The sequence below is a fragment of the Rhinolophus hipposideros genome (genome assembly GCF_964194185.1).
Source record: "Rhinolophus hipposideros genome assembly, chromosome: 1".
Lineage (NCBI taxonomy): Eukaryota > Metazoa > Chordata > Mammalia > Chiroptera > Rhinolophidae > Rhinolophus > Rhinolophus hipposideros.
This window is the reverse complement of record NC_138047.1, coordinates 105,844,669-105,864,282: the sequence shown is the minus strand read 5'-3', so window position 1 is coordinate 105,864,282 and position 19,614 is coordinate 105,844,669. Positions and strand designations below refer to the sequence as shown.

At 47.5% G+C, this 19,614-nt stretch overlaps 1 protein-coding gene across 1 annotated transcript in view; it reads left to right on the top strand.

Moving 5' to 3' along the window:
- Positions 1-14,757, top strand: part of OTOP1 (otopetrin 1) — a 32,368-nt gene extending 17,611 nt beyond the window's left edge. The window contains exons 4-6 of the mRNA XM_081058323.1: positions 4,002-4,132; positions 7,294-8,213; positions 13,386-14,757. Of these exons, the coding sequence (XP_080914449.1) occupies positions 4,002-4,132; positions 7,294-8,213; positions 13,386-13,556 (1,222 nt within the window). The 3' untranslated portion in view covers positions 13,557-14,757. The remainder of the gene's footprint in view (positions 1-4,001; positions 4,133-7,293; positions 8,214-13,385) is intronic.
- Positions 14,758-19,614: the final 4,857 nt, after the last annotated feature.

Genomic DNA, 19,614 nt, shown 5'->3' with positions numbered 1-19,614 from the left:
TGGCCGGACCATCAGCTCTAATGCGTCTTTTGGAGCAAAAATTAACATAAGACCCAGTCTTATTTTAATATAAGACTGGGTATAATATAATATAACATAACATATACAATATAATATAATTAATACCAGGTATAATATAATATAATACCAGGTCTTATTTTAATATAACACTGGGTAAAATATAATATAATACCAGGCATAATATAATACAATACTGGATCTTATACTAATTTTTGCTCCAAAAGATGCGTTAGAGTTGATGGTCCACTAGGTCTTATTTTTGGGGAAACACGGTATTGTCGGGCAATTAATCTTTCTGAATGTTTGGTTGTTATTATAATAGTACTACAATGAACAATAGTCAAAAATATTTCTGAACATTGCTGATTATTTGCTTGGGTTAAACTCTTAGAAGTAGCATTGTTGGGATAAAGGGCGAGATGTTTTCCACAAACGAATATTGAGCAGCTTGTCTGTCCCCAGGAACTCCTGGCTGGATAGAACAAACTTTCCCACTTATAAAGCACTTTCCTTTACCTGTGTTCTGAGATCCTCATTCACAAAAGTCCTGTCAGTTACGGACAATAGGTATGATCATGATCCCATTCAGCAAATGAGGAAATGGAGGCTGAGAGAAATGAAGCAGAAGTCCAAGGTCAGGCAGCAACCCTGGGCAGAACTGGGCAGGACACGAATGTTGACTTTTTAAATCCATCGCATCACAGGACTTCATTTGCTGGGTGAAGTCATTCCTTTTGCTTTGGTCACTTATTTAATCACAGCCTCGGGACATTTGGGCCCATTTCAGTCCAAAGGGATCTTTGGCTTTGTTTTCTAGACCTGCCTGCTCAACACAGCAGCTGCCAGCCACCAGCCACACGTGGCCACGGACGACGTGAATTGTGGCGAGTTCAGCCCGAGATGTGCTGCAAGACCAAAATACACCCTGGGTTTCAGAGACTAGAGTGACAAACAGTGTTAAATAGCTCAGTAATAATTTGGGGCGGGGGGCATTGATTACATGTTGACATCATAGTATAGTAGATATATTGGGTTTCACAAAATAGTATCAAAATTATTTTCACCTGTTCCTTTTTACTGCTTTTAAAAATGTGGCTACCAGAAAATGTAAAATTAGACCTGTGGCTCACAGGTGTATCTTGCGCTATCTGGTTTTGGACCCCCTAGGCAGTCCACCCAGACATTTACCACCGGGATCTTCCATCTGAGGGAAGGCTGAGGGGCTGGCACAAGGTCCTGCCTTGGCCTTGTTTGTCGCATGATTGGACACAAGTCTCTCCCTGTCTCTGGGCTTCTTTCCTAAACTGGACAGTCAGTGGCTTGAACGAGATATGCACATAGCTTGATTTATCCTGTTTTGTTTGTAGGGCCAAGTATGAAGCATTTTTGAGTTACTGACCACCTTTAGGTTTTAGATTTAGATTTTTCTCGAAAAACTGGAGGATTTGGCAATCCCAAGTGTGCATGGTAACAAAGGGCGAGAGCTGAGCCTGGGTTGTACCCTCCAGATGGGGGCCATCCCCTCAGTGTGCTGTGGTCCCCACTCAACCCTGTTGCCACCCTAGGTCCATTTTGTCCATCACCATTTCCTACCAGGCCCTCAAGGCTCTGGAACTTGCCAGCTCTGGACTTATTGCTTTCGTCTGGTCTTTTGAGCCAATATCCCACCATCCCATGCTTTTAGTACATATAGGGATTTTTCTTCTGATACGAGAATTCCTCTTACCTGTTTGAGTCCTTTTCTTTGCCCAAGGGTGAGGTTTAGTGGAACAGTAGGTTCGAAAGCAGAGCTGGCAACCTAAGGGAAGATCAGAAATGGTTCATGGAAGCCTTCTCTTTATTGTGGTCTGGGGTTACCGGATCCAAGTATGAGCAATGACATGAGGAAATGACGTCTGCCCTGAATTCATAGGACAATTTCCACATCAAACCAACAGGAGGCTGCCAGCTTGCAGAGGGGAGCTCGCATGGCGGAACAGCCTGCATTCCCTCCTCTGGTTCAGTGCGCCTGGGCTCGGACAATTGCCATTTGGACCAGGAAAGAGGAGAAGAAAGGGGTGCTGTGTGCATTATAAGTAAAAGAAAAGCCAGTCAGCCTGAGGCAAATGGCATTGTCTGCCTTTGTCAAAGGCTCTATACAATGCCTCCCCTACGCCCTTGAGAAGGCTGGCGACAATCTATAGCAACTGGGCAAGTGTGAGGGGCCAGCAGATGGGCAAACATCTGACTTAGACACCCTGGGAGGCTGTTTCCTTCTCCGGGGGTGCCTGGACTTTATGCAGCTGCCAAAGGAAGCTAGGTTTTGCTCGCAGTTGCTCATGGGAGCCCCAGACGGGTCAGCTGGGGTTAAAACTCAGAGCAACCTTGTGGTTGAGAGGACGTGCTCCAACCAACTGAGCCATCTGGGAGCTCAGCGGCAGCTCAGCTCAAGGTTGCCGGTTCGACTCCCACAACGGAAGGTGGGCTGCGCCCCTGCAACTAGAAAACGGCAACTGGATCTGGAGCTGAGCTGCGCCCTCCACACCTAAGACTGAAGGGACAACAACTTGAAGCTGAACGGCACCCTCCACAACTAAGATTGAAAGGACAACAACTTGGCTTGGAAACAAACAAACAAAACAAAACTCAGAGCAGACGCAAGGTCAGGATGGAAGACCCAGTTGTGCTGTTTTTCCTGTAGGCTGACCATGGAGGAGCATGCTCTTGGTTAGACAGCGGGGAGGTGTGCTTCCCTGGGCCTCTTCTCTCCGACCGAGGAGACATCAGTTGCACACAAGTTTCTAGACATGCCTTTCAGACCGCAGTATCTGCTGCACCTGCTACACGCGAGGTCCTTGGTTTAAGTGCCCCGGAAGCTACTGCTGCAAACATGTCTTACAGCAGCAGGCAGGGGGAGACTTTGTGGGTTCTGAAACAGCCAGTGACCCTTCTGGAACTACATTCCTCACAGGTCTCTCCTCTGTTTCCCAAAATCCAGCATCCACCTTCTAGGTCATCTCTGTTCTTCTTCCTTAGGAGGTGGTATGGCACAGAGGCAAGGGCAGAACGCAGGGGTCAGACCTGCTGCTTCCTAACTCTGCAAACCCCGCTGTGGCTACTTACTCTATTTGTGACCATGACATACTTTCTGAACCCATCTGAGACTCTCGCAGCTCAACAATGTTGTCACAGAGTAGGCTTTTTTAATGTTTGCGCTCTGCCATCCTCAGTGATTTGGGGTGTCCTCCCTTGCTGGTTGCTTTGTAGTCACAAAATAGCTGCTGTACCTCCAGCCTTCATGTCTGCATTTGAGCCTGGAGAAAAGAGGAAGGGAGCGATTACTGGGCTTTTCTTATTCTTAAATCTTTCTTCCACAAAGTGCAAGTTGTTCAGTAGTGTCCAGAAGACTGCCTCGTAACGCACTAGCCACAACGGCCATGCCTAGGTGCCAGGGAGGCCAGCAAGCAAATTTCTGCCTTGTTTCGGTGTCTTCAGAAGTCAGTGCAAGGAAGGGGTGTAGATGATGGTCATTGGTTTGACCAACCAACAGTAAGAGTGTACCAACTCTCAAGATGTCCAAGGTAGCCCTTTCAGTCTTTCCTTTATTGTTCTTTCCTGTTCCCTTCTAGAGGAAAGAGTTTGGGGTATGATAGGGTTGGTTGCCTGCTTTTAGAAAAGTTCCATCCCTGTGTCCCTGCTCCCAAGACCCGGTTTCTTTTTGTCCCATAGACAATGAGTTGAGTACTGGTAGGTTCAAGATTAAGGCAAAATGCCAAGACTGTGGTTTTGGTAGTTCCCATGGAAACACCCCTCCCAGCCACACAGGGGACCCACCCAGAGCCTAAGCTGCCAGATGAAACCAGATTCATGGAAAAGAAAAAGCTGTGTGTGTGTGTGTGTGTGTGTGTGTGTGTGTCTGTGAGCGTACAATGTCTTTGTCTCACCCTATGGGGCTTGGGGTTTCCCAGGGCTGGTCAAGAACTGGTCTTTGTGTTTTCCAGGTTTGGGGTGATCCACTCGGTGTTCACCAACCTGCTTCTGTGGGCCAACAGTGTCCTGAATGAGTCAAAGCACCAACTTAATGAGCACAAGGAAAGGCTCATCACTTTGGGCTTTGGGAACATAACAATAGGTGAGTGGAAAGGGTTGCCCTGCTGCCATGTTGGAACATATTGGAAACCTGCAGAGACCAGGACATTCAGAAATGAAGAGACAGCTTCCAAAGAACTGCAGGGTCCACCTGACTCAGCATTGGCCAGACAGTCCTCTGCTGTTGTACAAAATCTTTCAGAATCTCCTGAGACTGTCATGCTGGTTTCGTAAGTAGAGTGTGCTGAGCATAATTAGAGGTTTCTGCAGTGACTCAGGGGCTTGTCAGACCCACGGGTGATCTTGTGGATTGCCATTTCTCATGGTCCATGCTGGTATGGAAATAAATGTCTTTGTTTACAACTGTGAGGGATTGGCGGTTGTTTCTGTGTGTGTGTGTGTTTAATTAAGCCTTAATTACCAGTTCTTTCCACTCAAGTATAGCATTTAAAAATCCATAGACATCTAATGGTAGGTTGTGGTTAATTGGTTTTAGTTCATTTGAAGTTTTCATTTAACTCTCCTTTGCTTATAATTTTGGTCCGTCTTTATTCCTCCTTGCTCCTATGTGAGAGCCTGTAACGCTAATCTTTCCATTTTCTTCCAAATTTCTTTAGTATTTATGATATATCACTTGTATAATGAGAACACTGAGATTAAAAGGAATGCGGGGTAGAGAAAAGTACGATGTCCTGGGCACTGGCTGTCTTGTTCTCATCACGTACTAGCTATATGACCTTTGGAAGCCATTGAACCTCTCTGAGTCTTCCTGTTCCATTCATAAATTGGGGGGACCTGAAGCACGTACTTTCAAGAGCTCTTCCAGGTTCACCACACTACATATCTGTACTAGCTGTACGACCCAGTCACGGAGAGCAACTTTAAACTCGTTTCCTCACCAGTGGGGTGGGGATGATGACATCTGGGGCACACACTACATTTTTTCAGCATTCCCAAACAGCAGCCCACGTTGGGGAATGTCCTGCTCTCTCTTTGGGTCTCATTTCCTCGTTGGTATTGATAACAGTAACAGCAGTGACAATACCAAAAACAAAGATTTGTTGGGTGTTTATTGAGTGCTTGGCACTGTTCTAGGCACTTGACATGGTTCATGGAATTCTTATCCCAACACTCTGAGGTAGGCACCATGGACCTTATTATACAGATGAAACTATGGAACCAGAGAAGTTAAGTAACCACCCCAAGGTCACACAGCAAGTAAATGATTGAGCCAGGATTTGAATCCCAGCAGTCTGGCTCCAGAGACCTGTGTGAAAGAGGGGATTAGATTAATGTTTTTCTGAAAAAAGGATTTCATCTGCTCTAGTATTCTTTCTATTAATATGAACCTTTCCTCCTGATTTCTTCCCCTGTCTTTTGCACAGTACTGTATTGAGTTGCAAGTGGTCGGAGAAACTCCTTGTGAATTGAAAATTACAGTGTTCTGCAAAAGTGAGGGTAATTAATGCTACCACAAAGCTTTTCCATCTGATTTGATAAGTAGTGCATGCATATCATAAATTAAAACAGTGACAAAGTGTAAAGAAATAAATCCATAATGACACACCTACCCAGAAATGCAGTTAAATGCTGTTAATTCTTGGTTATTTCTTTGTAGTGTGCTATTTATTTATTTATAGTTGAAACCATCCTGTATATATTTAATCTTTATTTTGACTACAAACTACGGTAAGAAACTAACTTTACATTGCAACATAAATACCACATACTTGTGTGTCTGCACGTATATAATGAAATAGTCATCTTAATGTATTGGAGACACTTTCAAATTTCTATTGCATTCATTTCCATTCATTCTATCCTATTCTATTCCATCACAATTCTATTCTGTTGAAAAAGTTAGTTGCTACCCTCTAAATTGATTTCACAACTGAACACTGGGTTGTGACATGCATTAAAAAACACTGAATAGACAATTTGTTCTTATGTTTTCCCATTGTTATTGAACATGATTATGTTCTTGTACCATTGAAACAACTTAGTTCTAGTTTTTAATGGCTGCTTGCTTACTATTCCATTGCATGGATGTATAAAAATTCACTTAACAATTTCTAAATTGTTGCACACCGAGGTGTTTTTCTCTCTCTCTCTCTCTCTCTCTCTCTCTCTCTCTCTCTCTCTCTCGCTTTCTCGCTCTCGCTCTCGCTTTCTGTCTCTCTCTCTTTCACACACACACACACACACAATTTTACCTAATGTTTTGATCATATTTTTGATTTGTCCCTTAGAATAGATTGGAATTACAGTTTAAAGACTATATCTATATCATCTTTAATGCTTTGTTATGTATTTCATCGTTTATTTACAGAATTTTCCCTTCTTGTCATGAAACGTTTCTTTACACCATTGCCAAGAGTCTTCCAGAAGGTGGTGCCAACTTGCCTTCCTGACGTCAGTGTTTGAGGACGCTCAGCTCATGTCATACTTGCGAGCATAGCATAGTCTCAAGAGCACTAAATTTGCTAATGAGGAAAGAGCATTTTTCCCTCACAAAGTCATTTGTAAAAAATATTTCTTAAATCACACATGTAAATCATATTCACGTTGAATGTTTAGAAAATACAGGGGAGCCAAATCTAGAAGTTAGCACACTGTGCGTCATAAACTTACACAATGTTATGTGTCAGTTGTTACTATATCTCAGTAAAGCTAGGGAAAAGGGACACTGTAAAAGTCTCTTTTACTGAAAAAAAGAAAAGAAAAATCACCTGCTATTTTTCCACCCAGCGATAACCATTGTTAACATTTTTGTTTATATCTTTCCAGATTTTTCTGTCTCTCTCTCTCTCTCTCTCTCTCTCTCTCTCTCTCTCTCTCCCTCTCATCTATATATCTATACAAAAAAGGTGTCACACTCTAGCCTCTTTGGCAAGCTGCTTTTGTTCAAAGACATCTTGTGAACCTCTTTTTATGTTGCTAATTTCTGCCATACCATTTGTAATGGCTGTATAATATTCCAATGTATGGATAAAATATGATTCGTGGAATTAATACTTTTGGGGCGATATTCATGGCTATCAGTTTAACTACGATATTAGACATGCTAAGAAGCCATGAAATGAAGCTTTTAATTCAATGAGGAGCCCCAAGCGTGACTCCACAGTGAAAACACTTCCGTGTGCCTTTCTGTCTCCCAGCGAACACACTAACGGCCCTCCCGTGGGATCTGCCTCTCTCCCCTAGAGCTAGATGACCACACACCTCCGTGTAACTGCAGCCCCCCGACGCTCTGCTCTGCCATCTCGCACGGGATCTACTATCTCTACCCTTTCAACATCGAGTACCAGATCCTGGCTTCCACGATGCTCTATGTCCTGTGGAAAAACGTCGGACGCAAAATGGACAGTCATCAGCACCAGAAGATACAGTTCAAGTTTCATGGGGTCGCAGTGGGCTCGGCCCTGGGCCTGACCGTGCTGGCCGCCACGATTGGGGTCGTGGTAGTGTATCTGATTCAGATCGGACGCTCCAAGTCCAAGAGCGAGTTGGCCCTCATCATGTTCTACCTGTACGCCACCTCCGTGCTCATACTCATGGGGGCTGGAGGGCTGCTTGGAATCCTGATTTATAGGCTTGATGAGCAATCGCTAGACGAATCCAAAAACCCAGCCCGCAAGCTGGACACGGACCTCTTGGTGGGCACTGCCTCCGGCTCCTGGCTCCTCTCCTGGGGCTCCATCCTGGCCATCCTCTGTGCCGAGGCCCGCCCCTCGTACACCTGGTACAACCTGCCCTACTCCATCCTGGTGATCGCCGAGAAATCCATCCAGAACCTCTTCATCATCGAGTCCACTCACCGACAGCCGGAGCTGTCCGAGGACATCAGAACCGTGCGGGTGGTCACGGTCTGCAACGGCTCGGCCACATCCCTCGCTTCTTCCTGCCTCAGGAGCAGAGCTGTGACCGGAGACGTGGCCCCCCAGGGCAGTGAGATGCCACCTGCAGTCAACGGAAATATGTGTCTGAGAGAAGGTGGCGACAAAGAGGAGAGGAGCAGGGAAGGGCCCCCTGGCCCGGCCGGCCACCCCCGTTTCTTGCAGAGCAACACCAAGGGGAGAGTCTTAAGGAATATCGCAGCCTTTTTGTTCCTGTGCAATATTTCGGTAAAGTGCATCAAGTTATTTATTTACTTTTAAAACCTATTTTCCCCGCCTTTTTCAAATAAGGAATGGAGGCAGCTTGTAATCAAACTAATTTCAGTGTATTAAAAACTGAGGCTGGAAGCTAGCTCTGTATCCTACAGATTCACTTACTGAGCACCTACTGTGTGCAGGGGCGGGGGTGGGAACTAAAGATGAAGAGACGACTCCGTACCTTTCCTCAGAAAGCCCATCTGGTATAGTGGGGGCGTGACACAAGGAAAAATATGATACAGCAAGTATGGCAAGTGCTGGGCCGGGTCTGTGCAAGGTGTAAAAGGAGCAGGGATCCAGGAAGGCACTTCAGTGAGTAGGGGCGGCTGGAGGGAAAGCCCAGTCTTAGGAGTGCTTCTGGCTGCAAATAATGGTAAGCTTGACCAGCAGTACCCTCAGCCTTAAAGACAAGAATTCTGGACGTTGGCTGCTCAGGGTTTGCCTGGCAGCAGAATCCTATAACCCAGGACACAGGCACTGTTCACCTTTCCACATGACCATGCTTGGTGTGGTACTTGCTGCCACATAGTCATAAAATGGCTGCTGCGGCACCAGGCATCATATCTGGTTTCAAGACAGGAGGAAGGAGGAAAGGACTGGTGCCGGGCAATGTCTTTCGTGCAGCCATATCTAGCTGCAAGGGAGGCTGGGGAAGTGCGTGGGTTGCTTTCCAACCTCTATGATGGAAGGTATCAACGCAGAGGAAGAGGTAGAGTCAGTCACTCCATCTGGCCTGCCTCAGCCTCAACGACTGGGTGGAACGTTACCAGGTGGTCAAGGCAAGGGAGAGCGTTTTGGACAGAGGCCACATAATGTGCAAAGACACAGAGGCAAATGGCACACGGCCTATCTGGGGAGCACCAAGTAGTTTAGTATGATTTCCATTTGCATTAAACAGAGCAGCCCAGTGGGAAATAGGACGGAGGGTCCAGTTAGATGGGTCCAGCTTGAGCAGAGCTTCATAAGCCTGTTGGAGCCTGGTCTTTAGAGGACTCTTTCCTTTTGTGTTTTGGAGTGCTCCCCTTAGCAGCGGTGCGCAGGCAGTTTGGAGATAGGTAAGACCAGAGGCAGAGAGCCTGGAGCAGAAGCCTGGCAGCTGCCCAGATAAAAAGTGATGAGGGCGTGAAGTAGGCCAGTGGTGGTGGAGATGGAGAGAAGAAAAAGAAATAAAAAGCACCGCGTACTGCTGGGATTTCTTCTGGAGGACGTGGAAGGAGGGCAGGGCTTGGTGAAAAGGAGGGGAAGCCGCCCTTGGCACCACACAGGCCTCTGCAGGGACTGTGCCTGGTGGCATGATGGGGACTCATGCCAGGAGCCCGCCAAGGTCATAGTCAGCTCTGCACTGCGGCCTCCATGTGTCATCAGGGCAACCCTGTGTTTCTTCGTCAGCCCACTGGCTTTTGAGCTTCCTCCCGTATTTTAAGCTGGTGCATGCCCCGCCCCAGGGCTGCAACTTTTGATATTACTCTAAGGCCACAAAGTGAGAGGGTCCATCAGAGGCCAAAAATGACTGTGTATCTGCCACTCAAATCTGATTCTTGCTTTGGGTCACCTGGGCCTTGGACCCTCCAGGTGGGTAGACAGTTATGAGGCGCTTTGAAGGGTGAAGGGGCCCAGAAGAGTTTGGTTCTGGGCGAGCCCTCTTCTTTCATCGCAGAGACACTTATTGAACACCTTCTGTGTGCCAGGAACCATGTCAGGACCTGTGGGCACAGCAGTGAACAACGGAGTGAAACAGGGAAGTAAGAGCAGCAGGTATCAGTGACCAGAGCGGGGCTGCATTTTATGTGAGGCTTATCTCCCAGAGACGGGTGTGACAGCTCAGATTCTGTGAAAGTCAGAGTTGGTTCTAGAATTCCCCTAACGCAGTTTGTTTTTCTACACAAAATGGGGATGAATAGATCTCTCTGCGGTTCAGAAAAGCCACTTTCCCGGCTGGGTCTTTGCTTGACCACCAGGTGAAACACTGGTGCATTTTGGGGCTTGCTTGAACAAGAGTAGCCCTGCCTGCAAGACTAGAATCAAGTGGCAACTGATGGTCTGTTGGGACGACTTCATCCCAGGAGGACGCTTTTATTTTGTCTCTTCATCTCTGTGTTCTGCCCCTGTTGGCCCCAGACACTGCCAATGTGCATTGGAGGGCGAGCCAGAGGATGACCAGCATGGCAGGGTGATGTCTTAGGTTGTCCGAGCCAAGTGGAGGGGCAGCGCTTTGAACCCCTGCAGGTGATTCCATCTTGTGCCAAAGGCCTCTGCCTGAGGGTGGAGTTACCATCTTCCAGGACCAGGAGTGGGCACAGAGGCTTCCGCTGGAGGTGCTGCTGTGGTCCATGGGGGGAAGTCAGGGGGAAGTCCACAGGGGGATATCGCTGACTTCACCATATCCGATAAGTGATTATCATCCACTTATCGCTGGAGTGGACGATAAAGGGGGGTGGGTGTGATGATGGAGGAGGCTGTGTGCAGCAGGAAAACTGGGGGTCAGGGAAGGCCTCTGCTGGTGGGGGCGGGGCGATCCGGGCAGAATGACAGGTGGCATTAGAGCTAAGAGCTGAATGGCAGGAAAGAGTGTTCCAGGCAGAGGGAACAGTCCGTGCAAAACCTCAGGTGGGAGTGAGCCTGTCTCATTTGAGGAAGAGAAAGACGGGCCATGTGACTGGGGCTGAGTGGGTGGTGGACAATCTGGGGAGAGAGGTTGGGGATGGTAAAGGATCTGCTAAGAGAGGGCTTTATAATCGCACGTAGGAGGTAGGTTTTATTTTAAGTAAGCCATGGAGACTTTCGGGGTTTAATCAGGGAAGGGACACAATCTTATATACATACAAAATTAATCTTGCAGAGGGCGAATAGATTGCAGGGGCAAGAGTGTAAGCAGAGAGACCAGTCAGGGCGCCACTGCAGTAGTCTGGGCAAGAGGTGAAGGTGGTGGTCTTAAAACCAGGGTGGAGAGAAATGGTGAGTGAGAATGTTGTTTTGGAGGCACAGTTGTCAAGATTTGCTGATGGGCTGAGCAGCGGGCAGATGGTCATGAGAGTCAGAGGGAAAATGAGGAGATGCCTGGAGTTTTGATTGAGCAACTGGATGGAGATGTTGCTAATGAGATAGGGGAAATGGAGCAGGTATGTTGAGTTTGAGATGCATTTAGTCCCCCAAATAGCCTTGGACAAGCCTGGGATTCGTAAGGGTGGACCAGGCTGGTGATTTAGATTGGGAGGTCACAGACATAGCTGGCACTTGTAACCAGAGACTAGGTGAGGTCATCCAGGGGTCATGGGTATAGAGCAGAGAAGGGGACCAGGAATGAACCCCAGGAACAACCAATCTTGAGACGTTAAACAAAGGAGGAGGAGCCAGCTAAGGAGACCGGAAGAACCAGCTGGGGTGCGAGGCGTACACCTTCATATCACAGAACACAGAGGACACAGTGGCACAGAGATATCAACTAGAGAGTGTTCTAGATGGACATGTTAAAGAAAGCCGTGTGTACCAGTTATCTACCCCACACTTAGCCACTCAAAACCACAAACAGTGATTATTTCAAGGCTTCTCTTGGGTCAGGAATCCAAGAGTGGCTGAGGGGTGGTGCCACTGCTCAGAGTGGCTTACTGGCTGCAGTCAAAGGGCCCATCTCCGGCTCTGCCATCATTTCATTGTGTGGGGGGCAGGGGATGTTTCCAAGCCTGCGGATGTGGCTGCAGGCAGGATTCCCTTGCTTGTCTGACCTTCCTTCAGCTCCTGGCCACATGGCCTCTCCACAGCCAGCTCACAATGTGGTGGCAGCTTCCTCTTGCAAGAGGGGGTGAGTAAGACAGATTTCATAGTCCCTTGTAACCTAATCTCAGAAATGCCATCCCATGACTTTTATCATATTCTGTTTGTTGGAAACAAGATGCTAGGTTCAGCCTGACTCAAGGAAAGGGGTCTCCATGAGGATGTGACTCCCAGGAGGTAGGACAAGGGGGGGTGTCACAGCGTGGGGTGGAGAAAATCCCAGAGGTGTACAGTGTGAAAGAGAAGCAGGCCAGGGAGCCTGACAATTTAGGGCGAGGTGAAGGAGGAGGAATGGGGACAGGGAGACTGAAAAGGAGGGACCAGTGTGCAGGTTCCATGAGCAACAAAAATAATAGGTTATTGCTTTACATTTTGCAAACTTAGTTGCCATTTCATTCTGATCTGAGCCCTCTGAGATAGGTGTTTTCATCTTACAGATGAAGAAACTGAGGCTTGAAGAGGTTAAATTACAGTCTTACAGCTCCATAAACCTGGGTCTGGCTCCAATGCATGTGCTCCTCCCCCTGATGGGGGGATGTGGGCAGGGTCTGGGCTGCCTCTCAAAGCCAAGGACTAGACAGAGAGGAGACCCCAGAACTCACAGCCCAGACTCCTGTGGCTGGGATCTCTAAGCACCAATGTTGAATAAGTAAAGGCAAGTGTGGTAGACAGGTGCCCTCTATTGTCTGTTGTAGGTAAACACTAGGGGCTGTGGGAACACAGAGGGATTTTCTGCCCACACTGGTTAGATCAAGGAGGGCTTCCTGGAAGAGGTAGTATCTCAGGACAGAGGAAGGTAGGATTTATCAGCGAGAACACAGGGAGTCTCTGATAGAGGAAGCGGCAGGAGCAAAGCCCTGAAGACTTGAGAGAGAAAGGCACATTTGGGGACTGTGCACAGCCTGGGGAGGCTGGAATAAGGGGTGTGACAAAGAACATGGAGACGTGGATGGGTCCCCAATCACTGAGGGAATTTGGAAGGTGACTGGAGCCACTGGTGAGTGACAATCAGTGGAGTGACAAGGTCAGATGTGTGCTTTCTCTAGATCACTCACACAGACGTGTGTGTGGGGGGGATGAAGATCCCCACTGGAGTGGGGTGATCTTCTGGAAGCTTGCAGCCGTTCATGAGGGGGAAAGTGAGGACCTGGCCAAGGTGAGGGCTGCAGGGCTGGAGAGAATCATGGGTTTGAAAAGCCTTCCTTCAGGAGGGGGCGCTGCGGGAGAGGGAAGGATCAGGTGGGCTGGTGGCTTTCGATGGACTCCCTGGGGGTGAGACATGCGGTATAGAGACTGCTTATTGCAGTCCCAGGTGTGACTCAGTGTGGGGCCTCTGAGGCAGCAGCAGGGCTGGTCTCCCTTCTCTTGCAGCTTTGGATCCCTCCTGCCTTCGGCTGCCGCCCTGAGTACGACAACGGATTGGAGGAAATTGTCTTTGGCTTTGAACCCTGGATAATTGTGGTCAACCTGGCCATGCCGTTTTCCATTTTCTACCGAATGCATGCAGCTGCCTCCCTCTTTGAGGTCTACTGTAAGATATAATCTGTGTCCACATGAAAGACTGAGGCGTGAGCGAACAAGAGAGTTCCCTGGAGCCACCCGAGAATGGCGCATTTGGCAAATATTGACTTACAAATGCAAGGTCTGCCCAGAAGGTCTGCCTTTTGTCTGTAGGGATTGTGTTTCCTGTGGACTGCAAATGTCCATCACGCTGGATGGACGTAAACAAGTTAAGATCAAATGAAGGAGGTAGCTGAAACCTGTCCTGGGTTAGTTAATTCAAATCAAACTCAAATTATTTTATCTCCTTCTAAGTGAGACCCTCTGTTTTAGAAAAATATGATCCCAGGTTAGGACAAAGGTTTATCCAGCTTGTTTTCCCTAAAAATCATCTTTAGTCTGCAATTTATCATGTTACTACATACAACCTTTTATTGACTATCTGTGCAGTAGAGTTACCCTTAAATTTTATCCTTCCCGGAGCTCATGCGTATAGATACAATCACTTTTAGTTTATATTGCACTTTCGGGATGTGCTTAATTTTTGAACAAAGTTACTTTTACCCTTTGGATGGAAATTTGTGAATAGATCAATATACAGTTATTTCTTACCTGAAATTTTGGCACATTTTTTGTTTGTGATCATCTTGAAGTTTTTTAAAAATATATATATTTTACTGTTTTCTCTCTCTCACCATAAATTCATACATGCTTTTTATAGAAAATTTGGACATTTCAGAAGAGTAGGAAGAAACAAATCACCTAGGATTCCATTGTTCAATCGACAATCACTTTTTAACATCGTACTGTATTTCTTTCAACCTTGTGGATTCATAGGATTTTTTTCATTGTTAGTTTTATTCTACTTGCCAGTGATGATGAGATATCTTCAACTTTGTATCCATTTTTTTCCACTTAACAATCTGACATAAAGTAACCCCCCTGCATTGTTATAAATTCTTTGTAAATGTCATTTAATACTATATTATAGTCTACCAAGTGAATGTGCTATGATTAGTTTTCTATTGTTGGTTTTAGTAATCACAACTTTTTGTTTTGATAAGTGACTGCAAAAATCAACCATATTTGTAAAGCACTCTCTATAGAATTGCTTCTTTAAGATATATACTTAAGATCAGAATGCCTATTCCAAAGGTTATAAGGAATACTGACATTTGGGAGGCCTTTGTTTATGTTTTTCCATAATTATTTTAAATTCATAATAAAGTTAGTTAAATTACTGTAAATACAAATGTGAATATCTTTTCATCTGAGTGGTTTTTTTGTGTGTGTGTGTTTTGTGTGGGTTTTTTTTTGACAGCATGAGACATTAAGAAACTGAATTTTTTTACATGGCTAACGTACTTGATGTTCATTTTAGAAAAATAACCTAAAAAAATGGGCAGATAGACTAAAAAACACGGTAAAACATCTATCGTACCTCCCATCTAGCATGGTGGTTTTCAGCGTGGGGGGATCTTGTCCCCCAGGGACATACGGCCAGGTCTGCAGAGACTTTGGATTGTTATCACTAGGGAGTGTTACTGGCATTTAGTGGGTAGAGGCCTGGGATACTGCTGAACATTCTAGAGTGCACAGGTAGGCCCCCACCACAAACAATTATCCAGCCACAAATGTTAATAGTGCTGAGATTGAGAAATCATTGCTGTTCATTTTTAGTACCTAGGTACCTATCAGTACACACACACACACACACACACATAAACACATACACACAGATTTTTAAATACATATATATATATAATTTTCACGCAATTTGCTTCTTTTCACTTAACACACCAGCATGCTCCTTAACTATTTTAGAGTCCCTGTGGCCTTCATTCTCACACTTGAGTGTCCATAAGACTCATCTAGGGCGTTCTTATGATTCCTGCCCTTCCAGCTGGAAGTTCAGCTTCCACTGGGCTGCAGTGAGGCCCAGGACCTTGCTCATCAGGAAACCTGACATCGATTTGCTTTCCCACGTGTACTTCTTTACGGTGTGGACCGATGCCCTGGGCACTCGGGTTATCAGGACATCTCTTACTCAGCTCTTGCCACCTTATCCAGAAGGAACCTGTACATTTAGTAGCTTGAGCTCATTCATCCCTCACCCATGTCAAACCAGGACTTAAACTCATGTCTGTTGGGTCCCATAGCCCTTGGTGAGGCAGAGTGGGAGGGCCAGGGCTTTGGAGCTGGACACCCGGGGTCACAACTAGCCCCCGTGGCACCTTGGCCTACATGAGAAAAGGCACCTCTTCCACCAGACAGTCTACAAACTCTTGGACTAAACCCCACCAGTTTCCACCTAGTGGCTCTTGCCTGGAGGTTAAATGAGATTCCTTTGTCTCTCCACAGCAACCATCAGTCATGAAATCCAGCTGGAGTAATTACTGTGGCCTCTGACCCCACTGCATAACTCTTGCAGTTAACAAAGCACCTCAGTATTTGTCTCAATCTGTGGAGTCCGCTCTGTGTCGACCTGGTTAAGTACGCATTGCTACTCTGTCTGAAAGGAGGGAACTTTTGACCTCACCTACACAGCTAGTAAGTTGTAGTGTGTGGACTATTTTGCCCTTTAAAAACTCATTGCCTTTCCTCTCTGTTATCATCTTAAAAAGAAAGTCAATTCGGTGAAAATATCCGTCAAATAATTGCTTGAGGATGTGTGTATAGCAGAATCCATCCACGGGTAGACTATTTCACGTTTCACCCAGTTATGAAATGCTCCCCTTGGCTTAAAATGGTGCAGGATAGAAACTACCAGAAAACAGCTGGTTCCTCTGTCCTGAACGCCCAAAGCTTTGCCGTTGAGGAGCGTGACCAGCAGGGGCCGCTGGGGTCTTTCCTGCTGAATCCTCACCGGCACTTTCAGGTCAAGTGAGAGAAGGGACAGGGTGACAAAAGTGACTATGGGCGCGTATCAGAGATGGCTGTCACCACTCCCGGGTTCGGAGTTCTCATGGGGAAGCTGAGACCTCGTTACAGTTTCAACAAGCATGTTCCCTCCACCTGCCCCACCACTTCCTGCTCCCTATGGGGCATCCTTGTCCCAGCGGAGAGGCTTTAGGGAAACATGGTGGTTGCTGGCTGTTCCTATGTGAGGAGCGTCCCCAGCTTGGGGATGGGGCGGAATGTGTGCTAGGAAGAGGCTGGGGCAGCTGGCCGGGAGGGCACGTCCGTGGGGTCTGATGGGGAGTGACCGAGACATTAGTTCCTCCACAGAGAAGGCCCCAGGGAACCATGGAGACGGGACGGAAGGATGAGCACTGTTTTCATGCTCAAACGGCATGGGAATTCCGGTATGGTGTGTCAGCCCTGTTAATAACACAGGAAACACCACACCAATGATAGTAATGTTGTCTACAACTTGTAAATCAAATCCAGTCACCTGCTAAAAACCCTTCAGTGGCTCTTAGAAGAAGGTACGAATTCCTAACCATGGTGTATTGGGATCTTCATGGTCTGGCCCCAGCTGCTTCACCTTCCCATGCCAGTCCCTTCCTCTGCCTCCCCCGGCCCGGCAGCCCCGCCACTGCAGCCACACGTCTCCCTTCACTTTCTTGAATATCCTCCATTTTCTGTGCCCCAGGACCTCTCTTGGGAGTGTGTTTCTCTGGCTCTTTGAAATGGGTCCCTCTCTTTCTCATCCTTCAGGCTGTGTGTGGGGTGGGCCCTGGTCGTCTACATAAACGAACCCTCCGTTATGCTTCTCCGTGGCACCCTTTGCCATGAATGGCTTATTTATTTATTTGTGCCTGTCTCTCCTGGTGGGCCCGTGCCTGCCCTGTGGGGGGAGGGGCTTTGCCCCTTCCTTGCTGGGGCCTCACACAGTTTGCATGAACACGTGCGCTGCCCTCCCAACACCAGACTATTGCAGGGTGTGGGGAAGTGCCGGGAACACGGTGCAAGCTCCTCATCGGTGTGTGTCCTCCAACAGTTTCTAAGACTTTGGCGGAGATTCTCTGACTGCCTCTAGTGCACACCTGCAGCCCTGCATTCGCCTGTAAGGCACACGGTGGCGCTTTAAGCCTGGTTGGTAAGAACCAGTTCAGAAGAGCCGCTCTGCATTGTGAAGGGAGCAGTGGGACCCATCTCCACAGAGGCTTGCAGGTGGATTCTGCTCTCCTCCTCAGACAGAAAAGAACAGCAGCCAATGTCTTCTTCCCGCTGGGGCAGGAAGTGGAGATTGGGCTGTCTTCCTGACAACCCAAAGAGCCACCTATGTGTCTCTGGAACACTATTTTTGGGTGATTGGTCTAAGCCAAGCATAATAAATCCACTCTACCTGTGCTGGAGATTGGTATACAGGTGGGCCCGTGAATAGTTCTACACCAGGTGTGGGGACAGAATCCCAGAGAGCAGTTTCCAGGCTCTCGGCCTCACGTGGAAAGGTGCTGGCTCGGTTATTAGATGGTCATCAGCTGTAACTAGTTGGCCATTAGCCACTGGTATAACTGTCATGGCTGAGCTAGCAAGCACGGGTTGCAGTTAGCAAGGGGTTTGTTTGTTCATTAGTTGGTTTGGGTGGCAGAGAAGCGGACAGCAGATTGTGGCTAGCAAGTGTGGTTAGCCAAGCGGATTGCGGCTGGCAAGTGGGGTTAGCAAGCACGAATGGCAATTGCAGATTGTGTGGATCCCACTTCCTGTGTCTCCCCCAGCCGCCATCAAGAATATAGTGGTATGACTCCCCTATCTATGGCTCTGTTGGTGTTCCGTTTTGGCCCAAGCTGTGTAATCTCTAGCAAGCTGTAGTTCCCAACTTCAGCTACCGTCTCCCACCCTGTCATGCAGGGACTCAGCTCCCACTCCCCACACCAGAATGCAGGATATGGTGAGGTCAAAACGGAACACCCACGGAGCTATAGATAGGGGAGTCACACCACTATAGTCTCGCTGGCGGCTGGGTTGGAGACAGACACAGGAAGCAGGAGCCGCCATCCACCATCCACACTTGCTAACCCCACTTGCTAGCTGTAAGCTGCCGTCCGCTTCTTTGCCAACCAACCAACCAACCAACCAACCAAACAAACAAACAAACAAACAAACAACCCCTTGCTAACTGCAATGAACCGTCCGCTTCTCTGCCCACCAACCCCTTGCTAGCTACAATCCGCACTTGCTAGCTCAGCCACGGCAGTTATATCAGTGTCCAATGGCTAACTGCTTACAGCTGACGGCCAACTAGTCACAGCTGATGGCCATCTACCACCTGAGTCAGCACCTTTCCACATGAGGCCGAGAGCCTGGAAACTGCTCTCTGGGACTCTGTCCCCACACTAGGTGTTGGCAAACTATGGCCCTTGAGCTAGGAATGGTTTTTACAATTTTGAAAAGTTTTATATACACATATGCGGCAGAGATCATACGTGGCCCTATATTCTTTATTATCTGGCCTTTTTTTTGAAAACGTTTGCTGCCTCTTGCTCTTGAGAGGTAAGGGCCTCTGCTGGATAGCTCTGGAAGGATTTGGAAAGCGATGAGGAAGAGGTCTGCCTTTCTTCCTGCCTGAATGTGGTTGTGGGAGGAAGTCAAGCCCAGAGAGCCTGTGGGAGGGCAAACAGTGTCCCCCAAAGATGCCCATGTCCTAATCCCCAGAACCTGTGAATAGATCATTTTACAAAAGGGACCTTGCAGATGGAATGAAGTCAAGGATCTTGAGAGGGGGAGGTTATCCTGGGTTATCTATGGGCCCAATGTATTTACGAGTGTCCTTCTAAGAGGAAGGCAGAGGGAGATTTGACTATAGAGAGGAGGAGGCAATGTGACCACAAGCCGGGGAATGCCGGCAGCCCCCGGCAGCCAGAAGAGCTCAGGGTCACGTTCTCCTCTTGGGCCTCTGCTGCTCGGCCTGCTGACACTGATGTTAGTGCAGTACAACTCATTTTGGACTTCTGCCTCCAGAACTGTAAGATACTAAACTTGTGTGGTTTTCAGCCATTGAAACAAAGACAAACTTAATCAAGTCCCAGCTTTCTTGGCTCCACCTGCTTCTCCCCACCTCCATCCCCAAGTCACCATCATCTTCCAATGGGTCTTCGGAAGTAGCTTTCTCACTCGTTTCTGCAATCCATCCCTTGCCCCTACCAGTCTGTTC